General features: G+C 38.2%; 1 protein-coding gene across 2 annotated transcripts in view; it reads left to right on the top strand.

The window, feature by feature from the left end:
* The window catches only part of furinb (furin (paired basic amino acid cleaving enzyme) b), a 79,694-nt gene extending 58,501 nt beyond the window's left edge, over positions 1-21,193 (top strand). For both annotated transcript variants that reach the window (XM_060886120.1, XM_060886121.1), the window contains exons 8-16: positions 199-371; positions 3,149-3,361; positions 8,088-8,188; positions 11,902-12,005; positions 12,138-12,255; positions 12,929-13,108; positions 13,333-13,457; positions 13,686-13,814; positions 16,083-21,193. In XM_060886120.1, the coding sequence (XP_060742103.1) occupies positions 199-371; positions 3,149-3,361; positions 8,088-8,188; positions 11,902-12,005; positions 12,138-12,255; positions 12,929-13,108; positions 13,333-13,457; positions 13,686-13,814; positions 16,083-16,759 (1,820 nt within the window). In that variant the 3' untranslated portion in view covers positions 16,760-21,193. The remainder of the gene's footprint in view (positions 1-198; positions 372-3,148; positions 3,362-8,087; positions 8,189-11,901; positions 12,006-12,137; positions 12,256-12,928; positions 13,109-13,332; positions 13,458-13,685; positions 13,815-16,082) is intronic.
* The last annotated feature ends 607 nt before the right edge of the window (positions 21,194-21,800 follow it).

The raw sequence follows: 21,800 nt of genomic DNA, 5'->3' as shown, positions 1-21,800 counted from the left end.
TATAAATGCAGATAATCGTAGTGAAGTTTAAATCAAATGTATTGCATGACTGAAAAAATGCAGTATACAGTATGATTCATATTCACAGACATGTATTCCTTTGTGGCATATAATGCAAAATAAGACTTCTCTCTCTCGCTCTCTTGCTCTTTCGATGTGTGTGTTCTGTAGTAATTGTGAGCTGTTCTCTCTTGGCAGGTGTGCGTATGTTGGATGGTGAAGTGACAGATGTGGTGGAGGCTCAGTCTCTAAGCATCAACAATCAACACATCCATATTTACAGTGCCAGCTGGGGCCCAGAGGATGATGGGAAGACAGTGGACGGCCCTGCCAAGCTGGCTAAGGAGGCGTTTCTGCAAGGAGTCACTGAGGTCAGTCTGTAGAATTGCAAGTCAAACTGGTTAAGCTACAATGGAAGCTTACAGGATGCTCCTTGCCACTGCTACCTCACATTTGAATGCTTTACATGTATCAAGAGCTGAGTGATCTGTTCAGATCAGATCTCAGAACAAGAGCATTCAAAAAGAATCCCATTATCACAGAGCTCAGCAGGTCTGCTATACCTAAAGGGATTGCCCACATCTGTGATGATGGAAAAAAAATCCTTTGTAAATCTTTGTACGTTGAGGGGAGGTTTTTGGTTTGTTTTCACACAGCAGACATGCCTCCACTCATCTTCCACACTGCTTAATTCAAAGATAATTTACACATATGTAAACAACACAGAACTCTGTCAGTTTTTCTTTTATTTCCTTTTTATATTATTTAAAAGGAAGGGGGACACGGTGGCTTAGTGGTTAGCACGTTCCCCTCACACCTCCAGGGTCGGGGTTCGATTCCCGCTTCCACCTTGTGAGTGTGGAGTTTGCATGTTCTCCCCGTGCCTCGGGGGTTTCCTCCGGGTACTCCGGTTTCCTCCCCCGGTCCAAAGACATGCATGGTAGGTTGATTGGCATCTCTGGAAAATTGTCCCTAGTGTGTGATTGCGTGAGTGAATGAGAGTGTGTGTGTGTGCCCTGCAATGGGTTGGCACTCCGTCCAGGGTGTATCCTGCCTTGATGTCCGATGACGCCTGAGATAGGCACAGGCTCCCCGTGACCCGAGGTAGTTCAGATGAGCAGTAGAAGATGAATGAATGAATGAATTATTTAAAAGGAATCGATCAGCCAAAAACCTTTATACTTCTACTTTAACTATATGGCTATTGCAGCCAATAATTGAGGAACTAACATCATGCATGACTTATGCAGTGTTCAGATTCCCTTGGTAGTGGTTACATTTATATATTTTTTGTTTCCTTATACTGGTATAAAATTTCTCATACATTACAAACACCTTGCTATGCAGCTATAAATCTTTGTTTTAGGGTTGTATAGTTTTGAAGATTTACAAGTTGAATAATCATTTCATTTTTGATATTAAATTAAGTGCACATTTTACCAAAAATTGTTTTGAGATTTTCAGTGGATCCAACGCTTTAACCTTCAGCAAGTGAAATGCAGCAAGGTAGATTCAGGTCAGATGACTGCAGAACATTCCACATCTTTGCTTTAAAAGCCTTGGGTGTGTTTCGGTCATTGTCCATCTGCAGTGTGAAGTGCCATCCAATTAATTTTGTAGGCTTTTATTAAATCTGAGCAGATAATATAGGCTGATGTACTTCAGCCTTCATCCTGCTGCTTTTGTTGGCAGTCACATCAATAACACGAGGGAACCAATTCCATTGGCAGCAATATACAGTATGGCCACACCATAACATGAGGTAGAATACTTCATATCATGAGCAGTTCCTTCCCTACACATTGATGTTTGTTTCATTTTCTACACAGAATTATTAAGGCCAGAGCCCTATACAGGCTTTTTTTAGATTTTCTTCCTGTTTTGAATCTTTTGGTGTTCCTGAGCTTGCCAATATGATCCTTTTTGTTACATTTGGCTGTGCACAATGTTGCTATCTCTCTGATTTATTTTTCAGCCTAATGCTAGCTTGATTCATTGTCAGCAACAGATTCCAAATGAAAATGTCACAGTCAACTCTGGACCTTTATCTGCTAAGTAGAATAATAAAAAAAATAACACAGACCTGGATAAAAGTGATATAACTACATTCAAATGAAAACAGAATTCCTGCAGTTCATGCTATTAATGTTCATTATTTAATTATGACTCCAGTATACTGTGGTAGACCCCAAATAATAATAACAGACTTTGTAAAAATGTGTGGGCGTCACTGTATATTTGTCTTAGAAACAAAACAAATTTGAAACATAAGCATTTATAAAATAATTAAATAAATCTGTCAAAATTTTGTGTATGTAAACTGAATACATAATTACTCTGCAATTATGAAACTATTTGTGTACAAATGGTATTGCTTTGCTAATCAGTGACCAGAGAAATACAGGCAAGTAGTTAGTTTGCATTAGTTTCCATTAAAAAAAAATACATGCATTTGTTTATTCTGTCCATTTATGCAAATGTCTGTCTCAGGTCAGGTGCTACTTGTTTTCTGCTTCTTTCAGTCCCCAGGGTAACACCATGGACTGTCTCTCTCTCTCTCTCTCTCTCTCTCTCTCTCTCTCTCTCTCTGTCTGTCTCTTTCTCTCTCTCATATTTCTTATTCGATTACTTAAATTTGAATGACATTTCAGTGTTGATTTAACTCGCTGTCTGCTAAATTATTTATATGAAATGGAGGATTTGCAAATAGAAGGGATATTCATGATGTTTTGCACTGCATTCACTTTGTATCTCATACATAATCATAGGAGTTTTGCGTAAACTGTAAGTTCAACACAAATCTATTCATAGTGAGTGACGGAGAGAAATGATCTGCAAGTAACTAAAGTTTATTATTTCTAAACACTGGAATGCATCATATTTGATGCAGTTTATATGTTTTCTAGACATCTCAAACATTTTCCCTGTTATGTCAATGAGATAAAGAGTTTGGCTAATTTGAATAGATCTAATAATATTTTCTGTTTGTTGCTTAGTAATCAATCCAGTGAGGATTTATTTATTGGTGATTTTGTTGTTTTAATTTTTCACACATTGGTTTAATGGAGAATGATGGATTTTTTTGCATGTATGTTTGATCCATTGTGGCATACAAAGTAGTGTGTGTGTGTGTGTGTGTGTCATATAGGGTCGAGGCGGTCTGGGCTCTATTTTTGTGTGGGCCTCAGGAAACGGTGGCCGGGAGAAGGACAGCTGTAACTGTGATGGCTACACCAACAGTATCTACACACTGTCCATTAGCAGCACGACTCAGTATGGCAATGTGCCGTGGTACAGTGAGGCCTGCTCCTCCACACTCGCTACCACCTACAGCAGTGGCAACCTCAACGAGAAACAGATTGTGAGCATCGCACACATTCATGCTACATTTTTTGGCTGAAACTCAATTTTAAGCCACACTAAGCTAAAAACAGAAAACTAAAACCCTAAATGTCACCATTTATTATTAGCATTATTAGTTTGTCATTATGTAATAGTTTATAACTAACTTATGATTTTACAACTTTTACAAAACTATGTAACTAGGACTAACAGCAGTATGTCTTATTTCACACACAATGTATTTTACATTATATTTTTTATTTTGTATATATTCAATGAGTACAACTAGATTTGTAAAGTTCATCATGACAAACTTTGATGTTGGCTTTGACGAAGCAAGTATTCGCAAAGGCCTGTGCTTTTTAGAGTCGACTGGGCATAAGAAGGGTATGTGTGACTTTTTGAGGCAAATGGACAGAAAGCTTATGAAAGCTAGTGGACCGCTAGGGTACCAATACTTTTGGGGACAAGCAGATATGAGCATGTGACGTCATCCGAGTACCCGTGACTCAGTTACCCTCATTGTCCTGAGTATTTTAATATGTCACATGTTGTGGAAATTTTTTTATTTTGCTTATTTTGGGGGCGGGGCTGATAAGCAAAATCATGTGACATGAGCAGAATACATGTGAGGCAGTTCCCTACATTGGGCTGAATGTTTTGATATGTCACATGTCCATGTTGTGCTAATTTTTGATTTTCACATAACATACATAACGTGATGTGAGGGTTTGGACATTTCATGTCAATACTGCAGTTGTTATGGGATTCTACTTATTATTATACAGCATAGAAGATAGAGATAGATACAGATAGAGAGATAGAGGTGTGGTAAATGTATTGACTGGGGGCCAATACTTTTGGAGCTGATAGTTACATGTATTGAGAGTCTCCTTTACATCTACAGTGACTATAGGAGAACAGAAGAGAAGCCGTGCCTGAGCTCTGCGCATGCTGCGTGTGTGAGAGCTTAGAGGAATTTTAATTCCCCATTCAGGTCTATGGGAGTTTTTGGGATATTCAGTCGTCGACTACGGGAAAACCGAAAGTTCCGTTGGTACCCCTAAATAAAACATCTTCCGGAGTAAGCTCCTAAAGGAGCTGGCCGAGTTTGGTGTAAATCACTCTAAAACTTGCCGTGTTATAAACCTAAAAAAAAGTTTATAATGGGAGTCTATGGGAAAAAAGGCCATTTTGAGCTTCCGTACCAGGAATGGCGGAATTCTGATCGCTTAGAAAAGTAATAAACTTCAACTTCAGACAACAAACTTCAGACCAGGGTCTACGACATATCCGAATTTGGTGCATGTGGCTTGAAAGCTCTAGGAGGAGTAGCAATTAATAAAAAGTTAGCTAAGAAAAATAACTCCAGTAGCATAACAGGATGTTGGCGTCTACAAAGCCAACATAATTAGAGTCCAATGTAAATGGACATGGAGTTTTTAAATGCAAAGAACATTATACAGTACAAGGAATAATTTATCTCTCTCTTTTTTTAATTAGCAATAGTATGTAAACTATACATTTACTGGAGGCAGTCAGAAATAAATCAGCTCATTCACTCATCACAGTATCCCAATATCTGAAATTATGCAGATACAGTTCAAGAGCCTCACTTAATGTTCACATCAAACATCAGAATGGGGAAATTCAGGAAAACCAGTGAGCACCAGTTTTGCCAGCCATTCAGAATATAATGGGCAGACAGGTGGGTTACAGTAACTTATCAGTCTTTGAGGTGCTTTGGCTACCCATAGCAGAATACCACACAGGTTCCCACTCCTGTCGGCTACGAAGAGGAGTCTGAGACTAGTGGGCGCAGAATCACGCAGACTGAACAGCTGAAGACTAGAAAGACTTGAGTGGCCAAGTTACTGTAGAGTTCTTGTCAGCTTGAATCGGTCTATTATTCTACTCTGACTCCTCTCATCAACAACGCATTTATCCCTGGATACTTCTTGTGTGAAAGAGAAGTCTTCTGAGAACCTGTCTGGCACCAACAATTATGCCAATGTCAAAATCACCCAAGATCACAATTCTTCTCCATTCTGATGTTTTAAATGAACATTAAATAACACTCTGCATGATTTGTCTGATTATAAAATTGAGCAGGTGTACTAGTTTTCCTATTAAACTGTCAGGTGTGGGTGTTTGCTTGTTTATAGCCCATCAGTTCAATTGGACTATATGGTGTGGTATAATGTACAAGTCTTTATTTTAATGATTTTTGTGTTACTAAATACTTGACAATACCAGCCACACACCCTTATTCATAGTTCAAGTATCAGCTGACCTTCAGAAAATTCTGTTTAATAACATGCACACAGCAGGCCAACTTAATCTCATACATATAAATGAGTAGAGGCAGTTTTCATTCTTGTAAACAGTGCTCTAGAGGCCATGTCTCTGGTGGACAAAGCTTTACTGGAGCATGTCTCTCTACACAATTGTGCCTATTGTGTGATTGGTATCTCATCACATTGCTGCCATCTCACTCATTTGTTCACACAGACTTCTATTAAGATAGCTAGTTTGATTACAGGTAAATTATACTTGAATATTTATTCATTGATTCATAGCCTTTTATATGTCTGTATATACACAACATACAGCCTCACATGCAAGCATACAATAAACGCTCATTAACTTCTGTTCCCCAAGTGGATCTGCATGTCTGAAAAATGAACAGATGCTAGCGTTCTTGTACAGTTATGACGAGGGTTTCTTTGTTTTACACAAGTACGATAGGTAACAGCTGGTACATCTTGTGGTGAAATAGAATGTGAGACAAGGCGAGAGAAATTATTCCAATACCTGCATTTCTGCATGCTCTTGCAAGCTGTACAGTGAAATATCACATAGCCTCAAGGGATTAATCTTCCACTGGTCAAATAAAAAAACATGCTCAGAAATTTGCTAGGTACACCGAAGGCAGGACATTTTTGCCTTCTATGTCACAAAATACACAAGATAAAGATAGATAAGGGTAGAGAATGAGAGTCAGTGTAGAACTGTGGTAGTGATGACAAATGGGGCAAAGATCTTCAAACAAGATCAGAGTGCAATGCCAGCATACAGTATATGTAGTATACATTTGGTAGGGTGCTCTTTTTTCTTCCAGAAGTGTCTGGTGTGTTCGGTCACACCACACCGACTTACAACTAATTTAGGCACAGCCTTTAAAGTTAATTAAATCCCTTAAGCCTAAGCTGAAATGCACATTACATTTGTGGATAGGCTTTACAGTTTCAACAATATAGTCTGATAAGCCTTTTAAACCTTCCATGCTACTTGTTGAGGTGCTCACCATATTCTTCTGCCTGAGGGACAATCGCCTAATTCTCTATGATTTACCAGTAATTATATGTGCCAGTGAGAGTGATTGTGAATTCTGGAGATGAGCATTTCTCTCTCTCTCTATTTCTTTCTCGCCTCATTTGTCCCCAGCACTGGAGAAGCAGTCGGCTGCAAACAGCTCATTTGAAATTGTGGACTGGGTCCCTATGTGCATGCTTTTGGCATTGATAACATTTTGCTCTTCCCCTTGGCCTTTCCATTTTGTTAAGGTCTCCGGGTTAGTCCAGATTGTGTCTGACGGCTGATGAAAGCTATTTATTTAGTGCTGTTTGGGAGTGTGCTTGTGTGTTTGTCTGCATGTGTGTGAGTGCTAATGCATGTTTGTGTACACATGCAAAGTGTATGTACTGCCTCAACTATTTAGTACACCCACCCTGTGCTTACACTGTGTACATTATCTGTCTTTTTGCAATGCATACCAAGTGCATTTTGTAGGTGTATAATGTAGACCATCTTTTGCTATGCACACGTTGTCTGCCTTATCCATCAATGGATGGGAACCACTATATGAGCAGTAGAACCATTATCAGAGCAGCAGTATTAGTGACATTGTAGTGACATGTGTACGTATTTGCAAAGTATCAATTTGCAGTTTCCTCCAAAATGCTTTTTTTTTTAAGGATGATGGAATAAATTATTTGTCTCTTTCACAATGATTACATCTGCAGATATATTTTATGTGCCATTATTTCTGTTGACATCTCAATAAATCAGAAGGAAAATAGATCAAATGTGATCAAATCTAAGCGGGGTCACTCTGTGTAATCACTGAACTGATGCTGATAGACTGCATAAATCTACAGTCTATGCTACAAACTAAAACAGCCCTAGCATCACTTCTTCAAACCATTCTGTGCATTTGTATTTTTTTATGGTTATCGTTAATGTTGTGGTTTTGATTGTTTGAAAATAATCCACTTTAAGGGCATTTTTCTTTGTCTTTGAAAGGCAGTGGGTCTAAACAGTTTAGAGCCAATATTGATAGGTGTATTTAAAACCCTGGCAATTTGAGTGTATGTGTGTGGCTTTGTTACTGTATGCCGATTCTGATGGTAGTGTTGCCTGGGGCTGGACCATGTTCTATCCCAGACTCTAGGAGAATGCCAGGACTGCCCCAAGTCTCAGAGGCCCTAATTAAACTCATGCTCAGTCAGCCGTGATGATGGCAGTGCCATCTTATTAATCTTTGGGACAGCCGGATGTCCCAACAGTACTGGGTGAACGAGGGACAGAGGTTTCACCGGACGCCAGCTTTGTCAAATGTGTCAACGAGCCAGGCTCTCGCCTGCAGCTGCTGTTCTGCCATTTTTCATTTCTGTACACTTTCAGTAACTTTCATAATATCTAATTTCTCACTGTGTGTGTGTGTGTGTGTGTGTGTGTTGTAGGTGACAACCGATCTAAGGAAGAAGTGCACGGACTCACACACTGGCACGTCTGCTTCAGCCCCTCTGGCTGCAGGCATTATTGCTCTTGCCCTGGAAGCTAAGTTAGTGATGCAACCGCCAACACGTGCACACTCGCACCCACACACCTACTTAGAGAACACACATTGGCAGACCTATGTCCTATATCTACAACAAAGACCAGTTTTAAACAAACCTGCATTAACTCACATGCATCAGTTTAAAACACTCATATTCATAAGCACCCCCACCCTGACAAAACACACATAAACACAGTGTTTATTATTAACAGTGAACAGTCATCACTTGTACATCACATCACCCATGGAACCAGTATACAGTGATGCCTCGAGATACGAGTTTAATTCGTTCCGTGACCTTGTTCGTATCTCAAATTGCTTGTATCGCAAATCAATTTTCCCCATTTAAATGAATTGAAATCCCATTAATCCGTTCCAGCTCACAAAAATTCCACTCCAGTTGTTTTGTTTGTGTTTTGAATATGAAAAATGTACAGTACCTGTATTTATAAATGACAAATATTATATAAAAACATACAGTAATAAAAGAGAGAGTTAAAAAAAATAAACTGGTTTTACTTTACGGAAGATGCGCACAGAGGTTGAGGGAGGATTAAACAGGCAGAGGAGTTAGGAGGAATTACACTTTCACTTTTGTTCACTTAATCGCTACTGTACACTCTTAATGCTACTCTACACTTAAATGGAACTTAACTAAACTTCACTAAAATTAACGAACTTAACTGAAATTCTCTTAACTTTACTGAACTTAATTACTACAATTTCTGTTTTCTTTACATTAATTTTGCTTAATTTTCATCGCTTTTCTCTTCACTTGTTTTTGCCTTTTTTGTCACTCTTTCCTCACTAACATCTGCCGGTCGCTTTAATAAAAACCTGTCCGGTCGGCATATCAGATGTGGTGTAGTCGCACAAGTTCAAATTTTTTAACGGATCCAACGATTAAAACGGATCCGAAAATTACGGATCCGCAGATGGTCGGCACCTCACGCAGCGCCTTTGCGACTCTTCATAGCAAATGAATGACTTCCGGTTTATCGGCCGTCGTTTGTCGTGTGCAGTGGAAAGGCGACTTTATATGTGTGTGGGTGTGCATATGTGTGCGTATGTGTGCGTGTGTGCAGTTTACTCTGAATATTGTGGATTTTGCTTGATTTCTGATTACGAGACTGTTTATTCAGTAGGAAAAGGAAGAGACGAAGCTGAACTCAAGCAGCAAAAAGCTCATCTAAGGAATCCTCTGATGTCATGGCTCACATTCAGCATTCTCACTGACACATTGACGAAGCCTCATGTGCCGGATGTGTGTGCGTGTGTGTGTGTGCTCGGATGCTCGTATCTCAAAAATTTGCTCGTATCTTAAGGCAAAAATTTGGTCGAATCACAGCTCATATCTCAAAAAATTCGTATGTCAATGCACTCGTATCTCGAGGCATCACTGTATACCACTTTTTCTTTCATCATTTTGTCATTATATTAAACATGTTTATTCAATTCATATTCTTTGATTACTCACCCAGACAGGATAGAGGTTTCAAATATATGACATCCATAAAAATAAGCAAAAATGATTTACATTACAGAAAAAATAATTTATCTTTGTCCTAACAAAAACATATTCATTAAAACAATTTTTAAAATAACTACAAAAACAAATTTAAAAGCAATAATAATAATAGTAATAATAATAGCCCTAACCCTCTCTCTACCATGCACCCTCTGATCGTCTAGCATGACTCTACTGGACTCACAAGACAAAAGAAATACATGCATCAAGACTCTTCTTTTTCCTGACATACTATGCTAACCTCATTAGCATGGTTATGGGCATCATGGTACTCTTAGATAGCATGAGTTTATAAGCCATAAGGGCATTGTTTGCTTGGACTGCCCTGTAAATGTAACATAAATTCATTGTGAATAAATGTGATGTATATTCAATGTGTCATCTATTCCCATAGGACAACTTTCAACACAAAAGAGACAGATGGTTGTTGACCTGCACATGGACATAAACATTTAAAAAAGTTCATATCCCTTTAAACACTAACAAATGTTTTACAAAACATCCCCAAAATATCAGAGATTTAGAAGTACTCAGTTTAGCTGATTCTTGTGGTTGTCAAGTTTCAAAAACACAAAAACAAGCTGTTTGGAATCATTGCAAGGAATAAGCACTTCCTGAGAGCATTTATCTGGTCACGTCCACCCTCAGCATGTTTGGTAACAAAAATGGGACTGCATACAAGGAAAAGCATCTGATGATACCCCAGTGTTATATTAGGAGGTGGATTGGGCAAATTGACACGGTCGCATGCATAAATTTTGTTTGTCACAAAATATTAGTTGTAAGTGCTTTTGAAACCAGTGTTTTGTGGGGACAATATTTTGATAGAGGGTGACATTAATTCATGAAGTGTTTTATGGAAAACAAGTTTTATGGAAAACAAGTTGTACATTATATCACTATATTCCTAACAATAGATACATTCTTAAACTGAAGTAATATATAGTTTTAAGCAACAAATATTAGTCCATAAAATATTATAACTACCATTAGTTAATTAGCTAGTCAATATGCCAGTAGATTGTTTAATTCATTGATGAAACAAGACAACATTATTATGATTTAAATATGATTAATAGTCTTAACACAATGCACTTTTACAAGTTTGATGTATCCTCTATGAAACATGATTGAGAGTTGAGCACAGAAGAATAGAGTTGTTTGGCAGTTTTAGCTGAGTAAGGAGTCTCAGAGGAACTCTGTGGCATCCTCATAATAGCTAGTCATCAGTCATCATCCTCAATTATGAGCCCTCACAGAGTCATGCAATAGTCTTTGCTTATACACTGAAGAGTGCCAATAAGACCTTTAAATATTACCAATCAGCAAACTGCATTATTTTGTTCCCCGCTGAAGGAGATATGGGTATGTCCACAGACGTACAGAATCATTTAAGGCTGAAGATCACTGATAGGCATGTTCCATCCAGACAGTGTGAAACAATGGAGGTTGTGTAGAAAACAGAGTGGAGCTTTTTTGTTTCAGTCCCTGCCGTTTGGGGAAGTAAACCCCTTTTCTGTTGAATGCTTTGAGTATATTTGCCCGAGGTGCCTTGCATTCTCTCTCTCCAGCTCGCTCACCATTTTTCTCCCTATTAAATCTCCAGGTGGTGTTTATGATGATGTTTAGTTGAAGGTGACTTTAGATCCTGTTTCTGTGTGGAGAGGTGGAGGCTGTTTATTTTCCCTGAATGTCCTGCGTGCTGCATTGCCCAGTCATCTCTAGGTCAACCTAAATTACATCCATGACAAATTCAAATCCAAGGTCATTTAGCAAAGTGGTTTACTTCATGACACAAGCTGATTAACTTGACCTTTACTCTGGATTTCTGAACAAAAAAAAGATTCTTAAGCAACATTTAAGTTTAGCAGCACTGCTTGATGTTTATGTGCCTCTGTGCAGACTGCTCATGCTTACATAGCCACATGTAGTGTCATGCAGTGCACCATCTATTCATATTAACAAATGCATTCAATGAGCCAAGCACCAAGACAAACTCTTCAGGCTTTAGGAGATTTTGCCAAAATGCATTAATGTAGATCTTTTATAGTAGTAATTATTTGTGATTTTGATTTACATTTGGCTTAATAATAAACACACAATTAAAATAACTATGAATTTTTAATTAGTACATCATTCTGCTGTTGATTTACAATACCTGTTATGTTTATATCCCTTTCTAATGTAGTAAGAATTTGACCTGGAGGGACATGCAACACCTGGTGATTAGAGCAGCACGTCCCGCCCACCTCATTACAAACGATTGGAGGACCAATGGCGTTGGCCGCTTGGGTAATAAACAGATGTTGTCATCCAGTTGGAAACTGGAAGCAGCTGCATGGCTCAAATTTACTTTGCTGATTTCATGTCTCTATCACTTTCTCTGTCTCTCTCTGTCTCTCTCTTTCTCCTTCTCTCTCTCAGTGAGTCACTCATATGGCTATGGTCTGCTAGACGCAAGTGCTATGGTGGCATTGGCCCAGAACTGGACCAGCGTGGGGCCACAACACAAGTGTGTTATTGACATGCTTTCTGAGCCCAGGTACAATAGGTGAAAGAAACACACACAGAGTGATCTGCCTAAGAGTGGTTAGGTGCCTGTGTCTGTGAAATGTAGAAAATTGTTTTGCTTATTTTACTGAGATGTGGAAACTTCAGCTGTTTAAATAAAGCTGAACAAAAACCTTTGTGCTCTTGTATTCTGTTCTTTGGATTATGCCTTTTATATTCCTACCCCTTATAAAAAAATGTCATTTGTTTCACACATTTACTTAGTGCTTTAAATTGCAAACAATGTAAAATTGCTCTTGAGCTAGGTGAAATTTTAATGTCAAACGTCCAATGCCACTATTTCAGTTTGTATTGGGAATATACTGCAAAATTTTCAGTGTGATGCCGTGGTTTAATAACATATTTTAAAGTGCACACTTTGAATTTAGATTTGTTTTCAGTATTCTTGCCAGTATTTCTTTTTTAGAATCAATTCAATTCAAGGCCTTCCTGCTTAAATGACCTCAGTCCATTCAACTACGCACATTTTATGAGTCATATCTAAGTGCGAGGACAGCTAAAAGAAGACGGGCAGCATTGGATTAAATTATATTTAAACCATTGTTTTCTTGACTGAATTGGTCTATTGAATACGTCCATGCCACGTCTTATAGAATGTACTTATGCTGAATGACTCATGCTGGTGTCATGCTGTTGTGTTGTAGGGATGTGAGAAATCATCTGGTGTTCAGTAAGAGTGTGGATGCCTGTTTAGGACAGACTGATTTTGTAAGTTCACTGGAGCATGTGCAGGCCAGACTCTCACTGTCATATACACACAGAGGGAACCTGGCCATCCACCTCTTCAGCCCTCTGGGGACCCGTTCCACACTGCTGGCTCCCAGGTAGCCCCACAAATTTCACAATAACAAAGTTAAACAAGGCAATATATATTTTAGCTGTTTATACATTTCCTCATGTATTCGTTAATTACTCTTGCTTGATTGCTCTCTCAGGCAAAATAGATGTTTTGAGATACACAACTGTAATAAATGTTAAATCGCTTTAGAACAAGATTGTTTGCCTATGCCTTTTTGTGTGGCTGTGTGTGTGTGTGTGTGTATCTTAGGCCCCAGGACAACTCACCAGAGGGTTTCAATGACTGGGCCTTCATGACAACACACGCGTGGGATGAGGACCCACAAGGAGAGTGGACACTGGAAATAGAGAATGTGGCTGGGCTTAATGATTACGGTAAAATTCTGAAATTCAAATTATAGTTATTTTAAACATTGAAAGTCATTCCATGGATTTCAAAAATGTCATGTCAAATAATGATTTGTTAAGAGATGATTAGTATTCAAGATTTGGGGAGATCTCATCTGCTATCAACTTTCATTTGGACTAAAATCATTTCTGTTTTCTGTCATTCAAAAACGTTTAGACTGTGTGATTCACTCTCTCGCTCTTTTATGCTCTCAGGTGTTCTATCGCAGTTCACACTAATCCTATACGGAACAGGCCCCAGTGCTGTGGACCCATCTGCTTCAGATTTCATTCGGCCTTCCAACAACAGCTGTAAAACCTTTGATGCACAACAGATCTGCATTGGTGAGAACAAGCTAATACATACACACAAAACAGTGAGAAATTCAATAATATAAAAGTCACTGCAAATGTCCAAAAATGGAAAGGTACCGAAGAACAACTACAGACGACCGAATCTGGGCTTTTTCCCTCAATTGTATACACAATATATAAATAGAAGTTACCACAATATTCACAGTATCATTTCAGTTGCAATAATGCCAATTATCACTATAAGAAACCAAAAGGTTTTGGTGTTATTTGAGCATTCTGATATCAGAACCTACTTGTTCTTGTGAGTGTTTTGATGAAAATTGTGGGATTGTTAATTTAAAAGTATTTAATAAAAAAATAAAAATAAAAAAAAAGACATAGGCTTACCACTTTGTTTTAATTTAATAATTATCTCCATGTAAAGTTGTAAAATTGCAGTATGGCATTTTTGTGTATACAGTATCTTGCCACACTGACATACCTGTCCCTCAGCCGGGTGTCTATTTTACCACCTCCTTGACTCCATGATTATGTAAATTCTTTTGTCTTTATCAGTATTAGAATACACTATAGAGAGAGCCATTGCAAGGAAGAATGAAATTACGGATAAGGTAATTTTTATCAGGGAGGAAAAAAAGGGTTTGTTCTTTTCTTGTTTGATGAGGAGCTGCTTCGTAACTACCTTCTCCTGAGACAAATATTTGCAGCAATATTGATGTTGCCTTAACTTTCCCATCTGTAGTGTTAATGAATGGATGAGTTTGACTCTCAGTATTGATATTACACTCTGTAATCAATATTGCCGCGGTTACAAATGCAGCAGTTAGATAATACTGATAGTTTTGCAATAACTATAGTGCATGAGATATGCCTTATCTGTGTGAGCCTGTTAAAAGTGGCCCTTATTTTGTCTTCACTGCCTCATTTCTGTTAGTGTTTTTAGTGTGTAAGTGACTTTCTGCAGGCACATTTTATCTGTTAAAGGGAGCAATGACTATCATAATGGCTATTGTCTGCAGCAAGAGTAAATGTACTGTGATTTGATCATTTTGTAGTATCCTGTCCTTAGTCTCACTGTAATAGGACAATAGAGGGTGAAATAATCAGGAAAGAGCTTATTTATACAAAATGATAAAATTATCATGAAAAAAATTTGTATTTTTGGTTTAGTGTGCATTTCTTTAGTTTCTACAATTACAATGGAATACACAGATCAGCCGTATCATTATCATGAAACCCACTGGAAGGAGGGTTATATATAAATTGATCTATTTTTTTTTTAGTTTCAAAGTAAGTACATGTAGGTTAAATTAATTTTTTTATATTGTTATATGCATTATTTTTCTCTGTGTATACCAGGGCCTGTATTCATAAAGATTCTAATAATGATCTCAGAGAGCTCCTAATTTAGCATTATAATTTCTAACTAGGAATCTTAGATTAAGAGTGATTCAGGACCGATCTCAGAGCAACACTGTGCAAGGAAGATACAACAACCTTTGTCTTAGAGAGGAGGCAGGGCTGACCCTGCTACTAGGTAGGACATTCTTTTGAAGACTGTGATTGGTTGTACAATTAAAATAATCTGTCTGTTATAAGCCTTCACTTTGTCTCTATGTTAAGACATTTCTATCATATTAGAGATGCGCTTACATCTGTATGTTACATATGTAATAAATGTAATGTAAACATGTCCGAAACAGAATGACATTTCTGCTCTGTGTCAGAGATGTTAGCGTATCTCTAAATGCCATAGCAGCAGAATATATATAAATAATGCATAATTTCTACACTGTGTTGAAGATGTTATCTCTAATACTATTGTTAACAAAATTAATTCAGACACGATCTAATCTGTAGTATCTTATTAACTCACTATCATTATTAAATGCTGTATACAATACATTTCTTCTCCCTCTTCAGCTTTGGCCATTTTCTCCTCTGCTAAAGTAACTCAAGTCCTCCTCACTACTCCTAAATCCTCTTGACCTTATAAGCTCTTTTAAGATGCTTTATGAATAACTTAGACTTAACTTAAAACTAAGAATCTTCTTAGAATTTCATCACTAGGAGCAACTCTTTGCACTAAGAATCTTTATGTATACTGGACTAGATCTTTACAAATGATTTAAAATTCTTGTGAGTAGAAACTTGGATTTGTTCTTGCTTGCTTAGATGCATCATTGTCTGTAAAAACAAAAAGATACATTAACCCTGTGATGCTGGATTCATCTATTTCAGGTGATTGGTGTGGTCAATGTTCTTCCTTTTACGGTGTTTTCCTTTTCTGGTTTGCAGAGTGCAGTGCTGGTTTGTGGCTCTTTCTGCAAGGCTGTGTGAAATCCTGTCCTCCCGGGTTCACGCCCGGCCTGCAGCTCCTTAACCTTTCTCTGGAGAACTGGGTGGAGCAATCCTCAGTGCAGGCATGCCTGGTCTGCCACCCTGCATGTCTGACATGCTCTGGGCCTGGTGAGGCTGAGTGCCTCTCTTGCCCTCCCCATAGACACCTAGTGGGCACATTGTGTCTGTACCAGAACCAGGTGCAGCGTAAATCTCCCGTCAGTCCAGTGTTTCACAGTGAGGAAGGTGATGAGGCAGTCTCAGACATGCCCAAAATGGAGTCATCCTCACATCTGCCTGTACTTGTGACCGTGCTGAGCTGTGCCTTCATTCTGGCTACGTTTGCAGCTGTTTTTGTGCTACTACAGTTGCACTCAGGAGCAGCCAGTGCCCCCTTCTGTAGGAGGACCAAACTACAAGTTACGGACTCAAGCGGCAGAGGAGTGCGGGTTGGATTTGGCTTTGGCTTTGGATTGAGTCGGGACTTGACTAACAGCAGGGTGTTGTACAGAGGGATTCCCGCTGTGTGGGGGGACGAGGACACTGCAGGTGGGGTCAATTCTGAATCAGAGAATGAAGAACTGGACTGCCACAGTGAAAAGACAGCTTTTATACAGACACCAAGTGGTCTCTAGTGCTCCCACTGACCCATATCCCACTTTTCAGATGCCTCAGTCTTCCTCTCGCAGGGCGAGTGAGCTGATCATATCACTTAATTTGTCCCCATCTCTCCCACCTTATACACTGTAGTCGAGCAACCGGATTGGAGATGAGACAAGTTTGCAAGTTGCAATTCACGCCTTTCAATTTTTTGGACTCTTCCAAGAGAGCACACACATGCGCACTCACACGCACACACACAAATAGCTATGTGTATGTTCAGGAGAGAGATATGGGATTCTTGTTGTTGGATTTAAATCTCTGATGACTTATCAGGACAGCCTGCCTCCACAAGTCTGGAAGTTCTCTTTATATTTAATTTATTTTAAATCCCTTTATTTTGAATTCTCAGCGGTGGTACAAGTCATGAGATTCAAACTGCAAATTAAGTTCAGTATGTGTGAGAATGAATGCTAATGTTTCATTTAGAGTTGGAAAAGGGCTGAATTTACTCCAGTTGGCCTTTTATCATCAGTGGTCTAGACTGAATTTATGCACAATAATATTTGATTAGCCAGAGACCACTGCATGAAGCCCATACATGTATGTAGTTTTATCATCAATGCATTTTAAGCCAAAACATCATATGTAGTCTCTCACTTTCTTTGTCACTTTGTTACATTTCTATATTTGTGATATTTATTACTTAAAGAGATCTCAGTAAGACATCAGATTATTTCAGAAGATCGTTTGAATCATTCTGAAAACAGTGGAGGTAGACAAGTGACATTTGAGAATAACAGCCTCAAAGAGAGTCTGAGAAAGCCCTTAAGCAATCAGCAAGGAACTCAACCAACAGGGAGCACAAAATATTGTTGTAACGCTGCCCATGCACTAGTCTGTCTGCTGAAAGCCTTACCAGATAGAAGCATGCTGAACATTCAAATTCAGCACCCATAAGACTGTTTCAAGCTCTCTTTAAATTATAATGAAGCGGGTTGAGTCAGGCTATAAATCTGGATAATCCTGTGGAAATTATTCCAAAAGGAGAACCTTTGACAAGTTTGTAGATCCATCTTTTATTTAGGCTCCACCAACACAAACCAATCACGGTGAAATAGACACCTAATGATTATCAACAGCAGTAGCTTGTATATGCACTGATACACCATGGCAAAACAAAGGTCTAGTTTTGTCCAATTTATGTTATCTATTCATTGGTAGATTTAATTAAATTACATCATCATGAATAGCTTTATCTTGTAGATGATGGCTGGCCAGTTTCAGTTCTGCAGTCCAGCACAGGGTCCTGCTCATAGACGCTTGATTTAAATCCAGTAGCTAATTAGAAAGTTTAATAGAAAGGTAAGAGAAGGGAGATCACCAAACTATGCTGGATTCCAGACTGTGCTTGAACACTGCTGGTCTAGATCAACATTTCACAACTCCTGACAACCCAAACCCTGGAGCTTTAAAGCTGAATAATATAGATAAACACAGCTTATGTACACTCCTTGGCCAACTATAAGGCCTGTCCTGAGTTGGGTCAAGTGTGTTAGGTGTTAGTTAACCTTAACAGTGTGCAGGGCAGGGGGTCCTAAAACTGGATTGGAGAAACTAATCTAGATCAAGCCCAAGAAAGAGACCTCTTGTGGGTAAATTGGCTTGGAACATCAGGGAGTTGAAATAACCTTGTATAATGAGTTTTCTCTTTTCTCATGCGGTGGGCAAAGTAATTTTCTTTGCCCCAAAGGAAGCTTTATTGATTTTGTGGTTTGATGCACTAAAAGCTGTCAGAACCATTGTGGTAAGGGGCTCAAGAGAGTTTTTGGCATTTGTTTCACAGAAGATCAATGTTAGCCCAGTGATTGGCTCTCTCTGTGTTCCAAGCTTTGGATTTTGTTATAATGTAGATGCAGTAAACACTACACACCTCTATGGTGGAAATGCCACTCATGTACAGCACTAATAATTCCCCTGTTCAGAAATAATAGGTAAGAACACCACATTCCACCTTTCAATCATGTGTTCATAAATTTAAGAAACAGACATCTTATTAAATGAAGTGAATTAAAAACACTCTGGTTTTGAATTATTTAAAAAAAAATGTGTTTATTCTAAATCTCTTTAATAGTTATTCTAAATACTGGCCACATTCTTGGGTATACCTGCTCATCCATCCAATTATCCAATAAGCTAACCTGGCAACAGTGTAATGGATAAAATCACACCAGTGCAGGTCCAGAGCCTTGATTAATGGTCAAACATCAGAATAGGGGAAAAAGTAGAGAAAATATTAACCCTGACTTGCCACGGGCCAAGACATGAATCAGTCAGAATCTTACCTATAGTAGCAGTTAGTGTGCTTTTAGAGAGGTAAAAAAAATGCTGGTGATTTCAGAATAATGTATTTCATGGAGTGATAAAGCTTTGTAGTGCAGAACAGGAAATGACTGTGGAAAGGTTGCATATTTATACTAGGAAATATAAACATGCTAATCCTAGTCTGAAAGTCATCCATGGCTTTACATTTATAACCCATTGTTCACTGTGTGGTTAATGCACTGGAAGAGCATTAATAGAGTGGCAAATCTTATATTTATCAGTGACTGATGCAAGAACATCCATGCTCTCTAAAGCATGACAAGATATAGTTTATGGAAATAGTATATAGAAAATTATTTCCATAATTAACTCCACTGGGAGAGAGGACCAACTCTAATTCACGCCTAGAGCAACTGCATGCCTGGCATTATAACTAGGATACAACGCGTGTGCTTCTGGGGCATAGAAACTCAGATTCCCTTGACTTCCCTCGTAATAGATGCTTCCTATTCATCATTATTTTCAGTATCTTCAACATGTTTATGTTAAAAATGCAATCATCTGTTCCTCTGACAGTTCTTACCTATTGAGTCTGAACTCCTGGCTGCTTGTTAAAGGTTCCACTACAGCTGAAGCTGAGGTTGCCAGTTTATCATATTTAAGCCAAATCACAGTAAGTGCACCTGATTATTTCTGCCAGATGTTTCTCCAGCCTTGAATTAATCTCATTACTCTTGTCGAGGGAGGTGTGCAAGCACCACTGTGAAACTTCATACTCTGTGCTCAATATGTGCTCCATTAATCCAGTTGCCTGCTGACTGAATGTCATTTGAGTGAAAGTTGTGAATTCTTAAGTCAAATAAAAACATGTAGACCAGTCAAGTTTAGCCAAACTGTAAATACATTCTGCAAAGACTGCTGTCAGAAACAGTAATATTTCTCTTGAATACATTACAAATCATTAACACAATCTTAAAGGTTCCATCTTATTGCTCAGAAATATACTGACACCCCACCTTCCCTGTCAGCCAGCAACCTTCAGAAGTGCTCTTTGAAAGTCTGTTACATGAGGAGTAAAAAAGAAAATCAATATTGGTTTCAGACAAGCCAAACTGAAGTGCAGTGTTTTTAATATGTACTGTTGGCTAAACTAAGTAGATCACATTAAACAAGCTCCTAATATCTGAATGTAATTTATGTAGTTAACAGTGGCCCTTCTTCAAGTTAAGTCATGTATAAATCTTTTATGCTGTAACATTGACCCATTTTGTGCTTTCTTTGTAGCAGCTAGAACAAACAAAAGCATTGATGCTGATAGTCCTTAAAATGTTTCCACCTACGCACTTTGACGTTCTTTAAAGCTTATACGTTCAAATTTCTACGATCAGGCTTAGTCAGTGGCATTTAATGTTCAAATTGTACAAACACAAAACCTACATTTGTGCATCTCTCTATTCAACCCTGCCCCCGATTTTTCCTTCATGACCTTTCCATCTACATCAGCTGCACAGCTGTCTTACTTTATCAACCCCCTGACACAAGATTTCAATTCTCTGCTGCTTCTCTCCCTTGTATTCTGGCAGGCAGATTGATCAGTAATGGAGAGAACTCTCTCTGAAGTCTTCTCTACCCCAGGGCAGCTTCAGAATCAGTTTGCTTCACCTAAATGCTGACCTCCATCTTTGGATGACAAGCCCTGATTTCTTCTCAGAAACAGGCAATTTTTAACCAGAATCTCACATTTTCCGTGGAACTAGTGTATCAACGGGGTCAAATAGTCTCTCCATTTCTCTACAGAAACCACTACAGCATCCACATCAGTCAGAATCAGTAGTTTTCCAAGTATTTGGACGATAGGAGGTGGATGAAAGGGCATCGGTGAAGGATCGCGGTTTCTAGATTTACATGAAGTTTCTTACTGCCCCCTGCCTGTGCAATACAGACAAACACCCAGGGATGCTTCTGTAATATAAACCAGCACAGACATGCCTGTAGCAATGGTTCCACTTTCTTATTAGAATGTTTTCTTACTGATTTATTCTGTATTCAGCTTGCGAGTGTATATGGCATAAGCAATGGTCAGACAGAATGACATTACATTATAATGCCATGGCTGATGTTTATTAAATATCAACTTTAGCTACTTTGCATTTTCTTTTTTTTCTTTTTTTTTTGCATTTCTTCATTTCACATTAACATCCTTCCAGAAAGGAATGGACACAAAAGAAGAAACAAAATATTTCTGTCTCTACATAAGACAAAAAAAAATCTTCTGTTCACATCATACTACACAAATGAGAAGTAGACAGACGCAATTGTCCAAAAGTAAGAACATGTTTTGTAGGGTAAATAGGCAAGGAGGTATAGAGGGACAGGGTGGCAGTGACACGAGTAGTTATTTATATTTTTTATATATATATATATATATATATATATATATATATATATATATATATATATATATATATATATATATATATATACACACACACACCCTCAATAGAACAATAACAATTTGATCTGAGCTCTAGCATTTTGGTGGGAAAATTAAATTATATATATATTAGTTATTTAAGTTATTTAATGGCCTCTTGTAATATTCAATAGTCAATTTCTCAACAGGATGTTTGTCTAATAATATAATAATAATATTTGTCTAATAATGTAAAATAGATCTAAAGCTCTCCAGGAACTGACACAAAACTGTTCCTAAATATCACCAGCCTCTCTTTAATTCTGCTCTTTTAGACT

The sequence above is a fragment of the Tachysurus vachellii genome, chromosome 14, assembly GCF_030014155.1.
Source record: "Tachysurus vachellii isolate PV-2020 chromosome 14, HZAU_Pvac_v1, whole genome shotgun sequence".
Lineage (NCBI taxonomy): Eukaryota > Metazoa > Chordata > Actinopteri > Siluriformes > Bagridae > Tachysurus > Tachysurus vachellii.
Note: the sequence above shows the minus strand (reverse complement) of the source record. Positions and strands in the feature narration are given on the sequence as shown.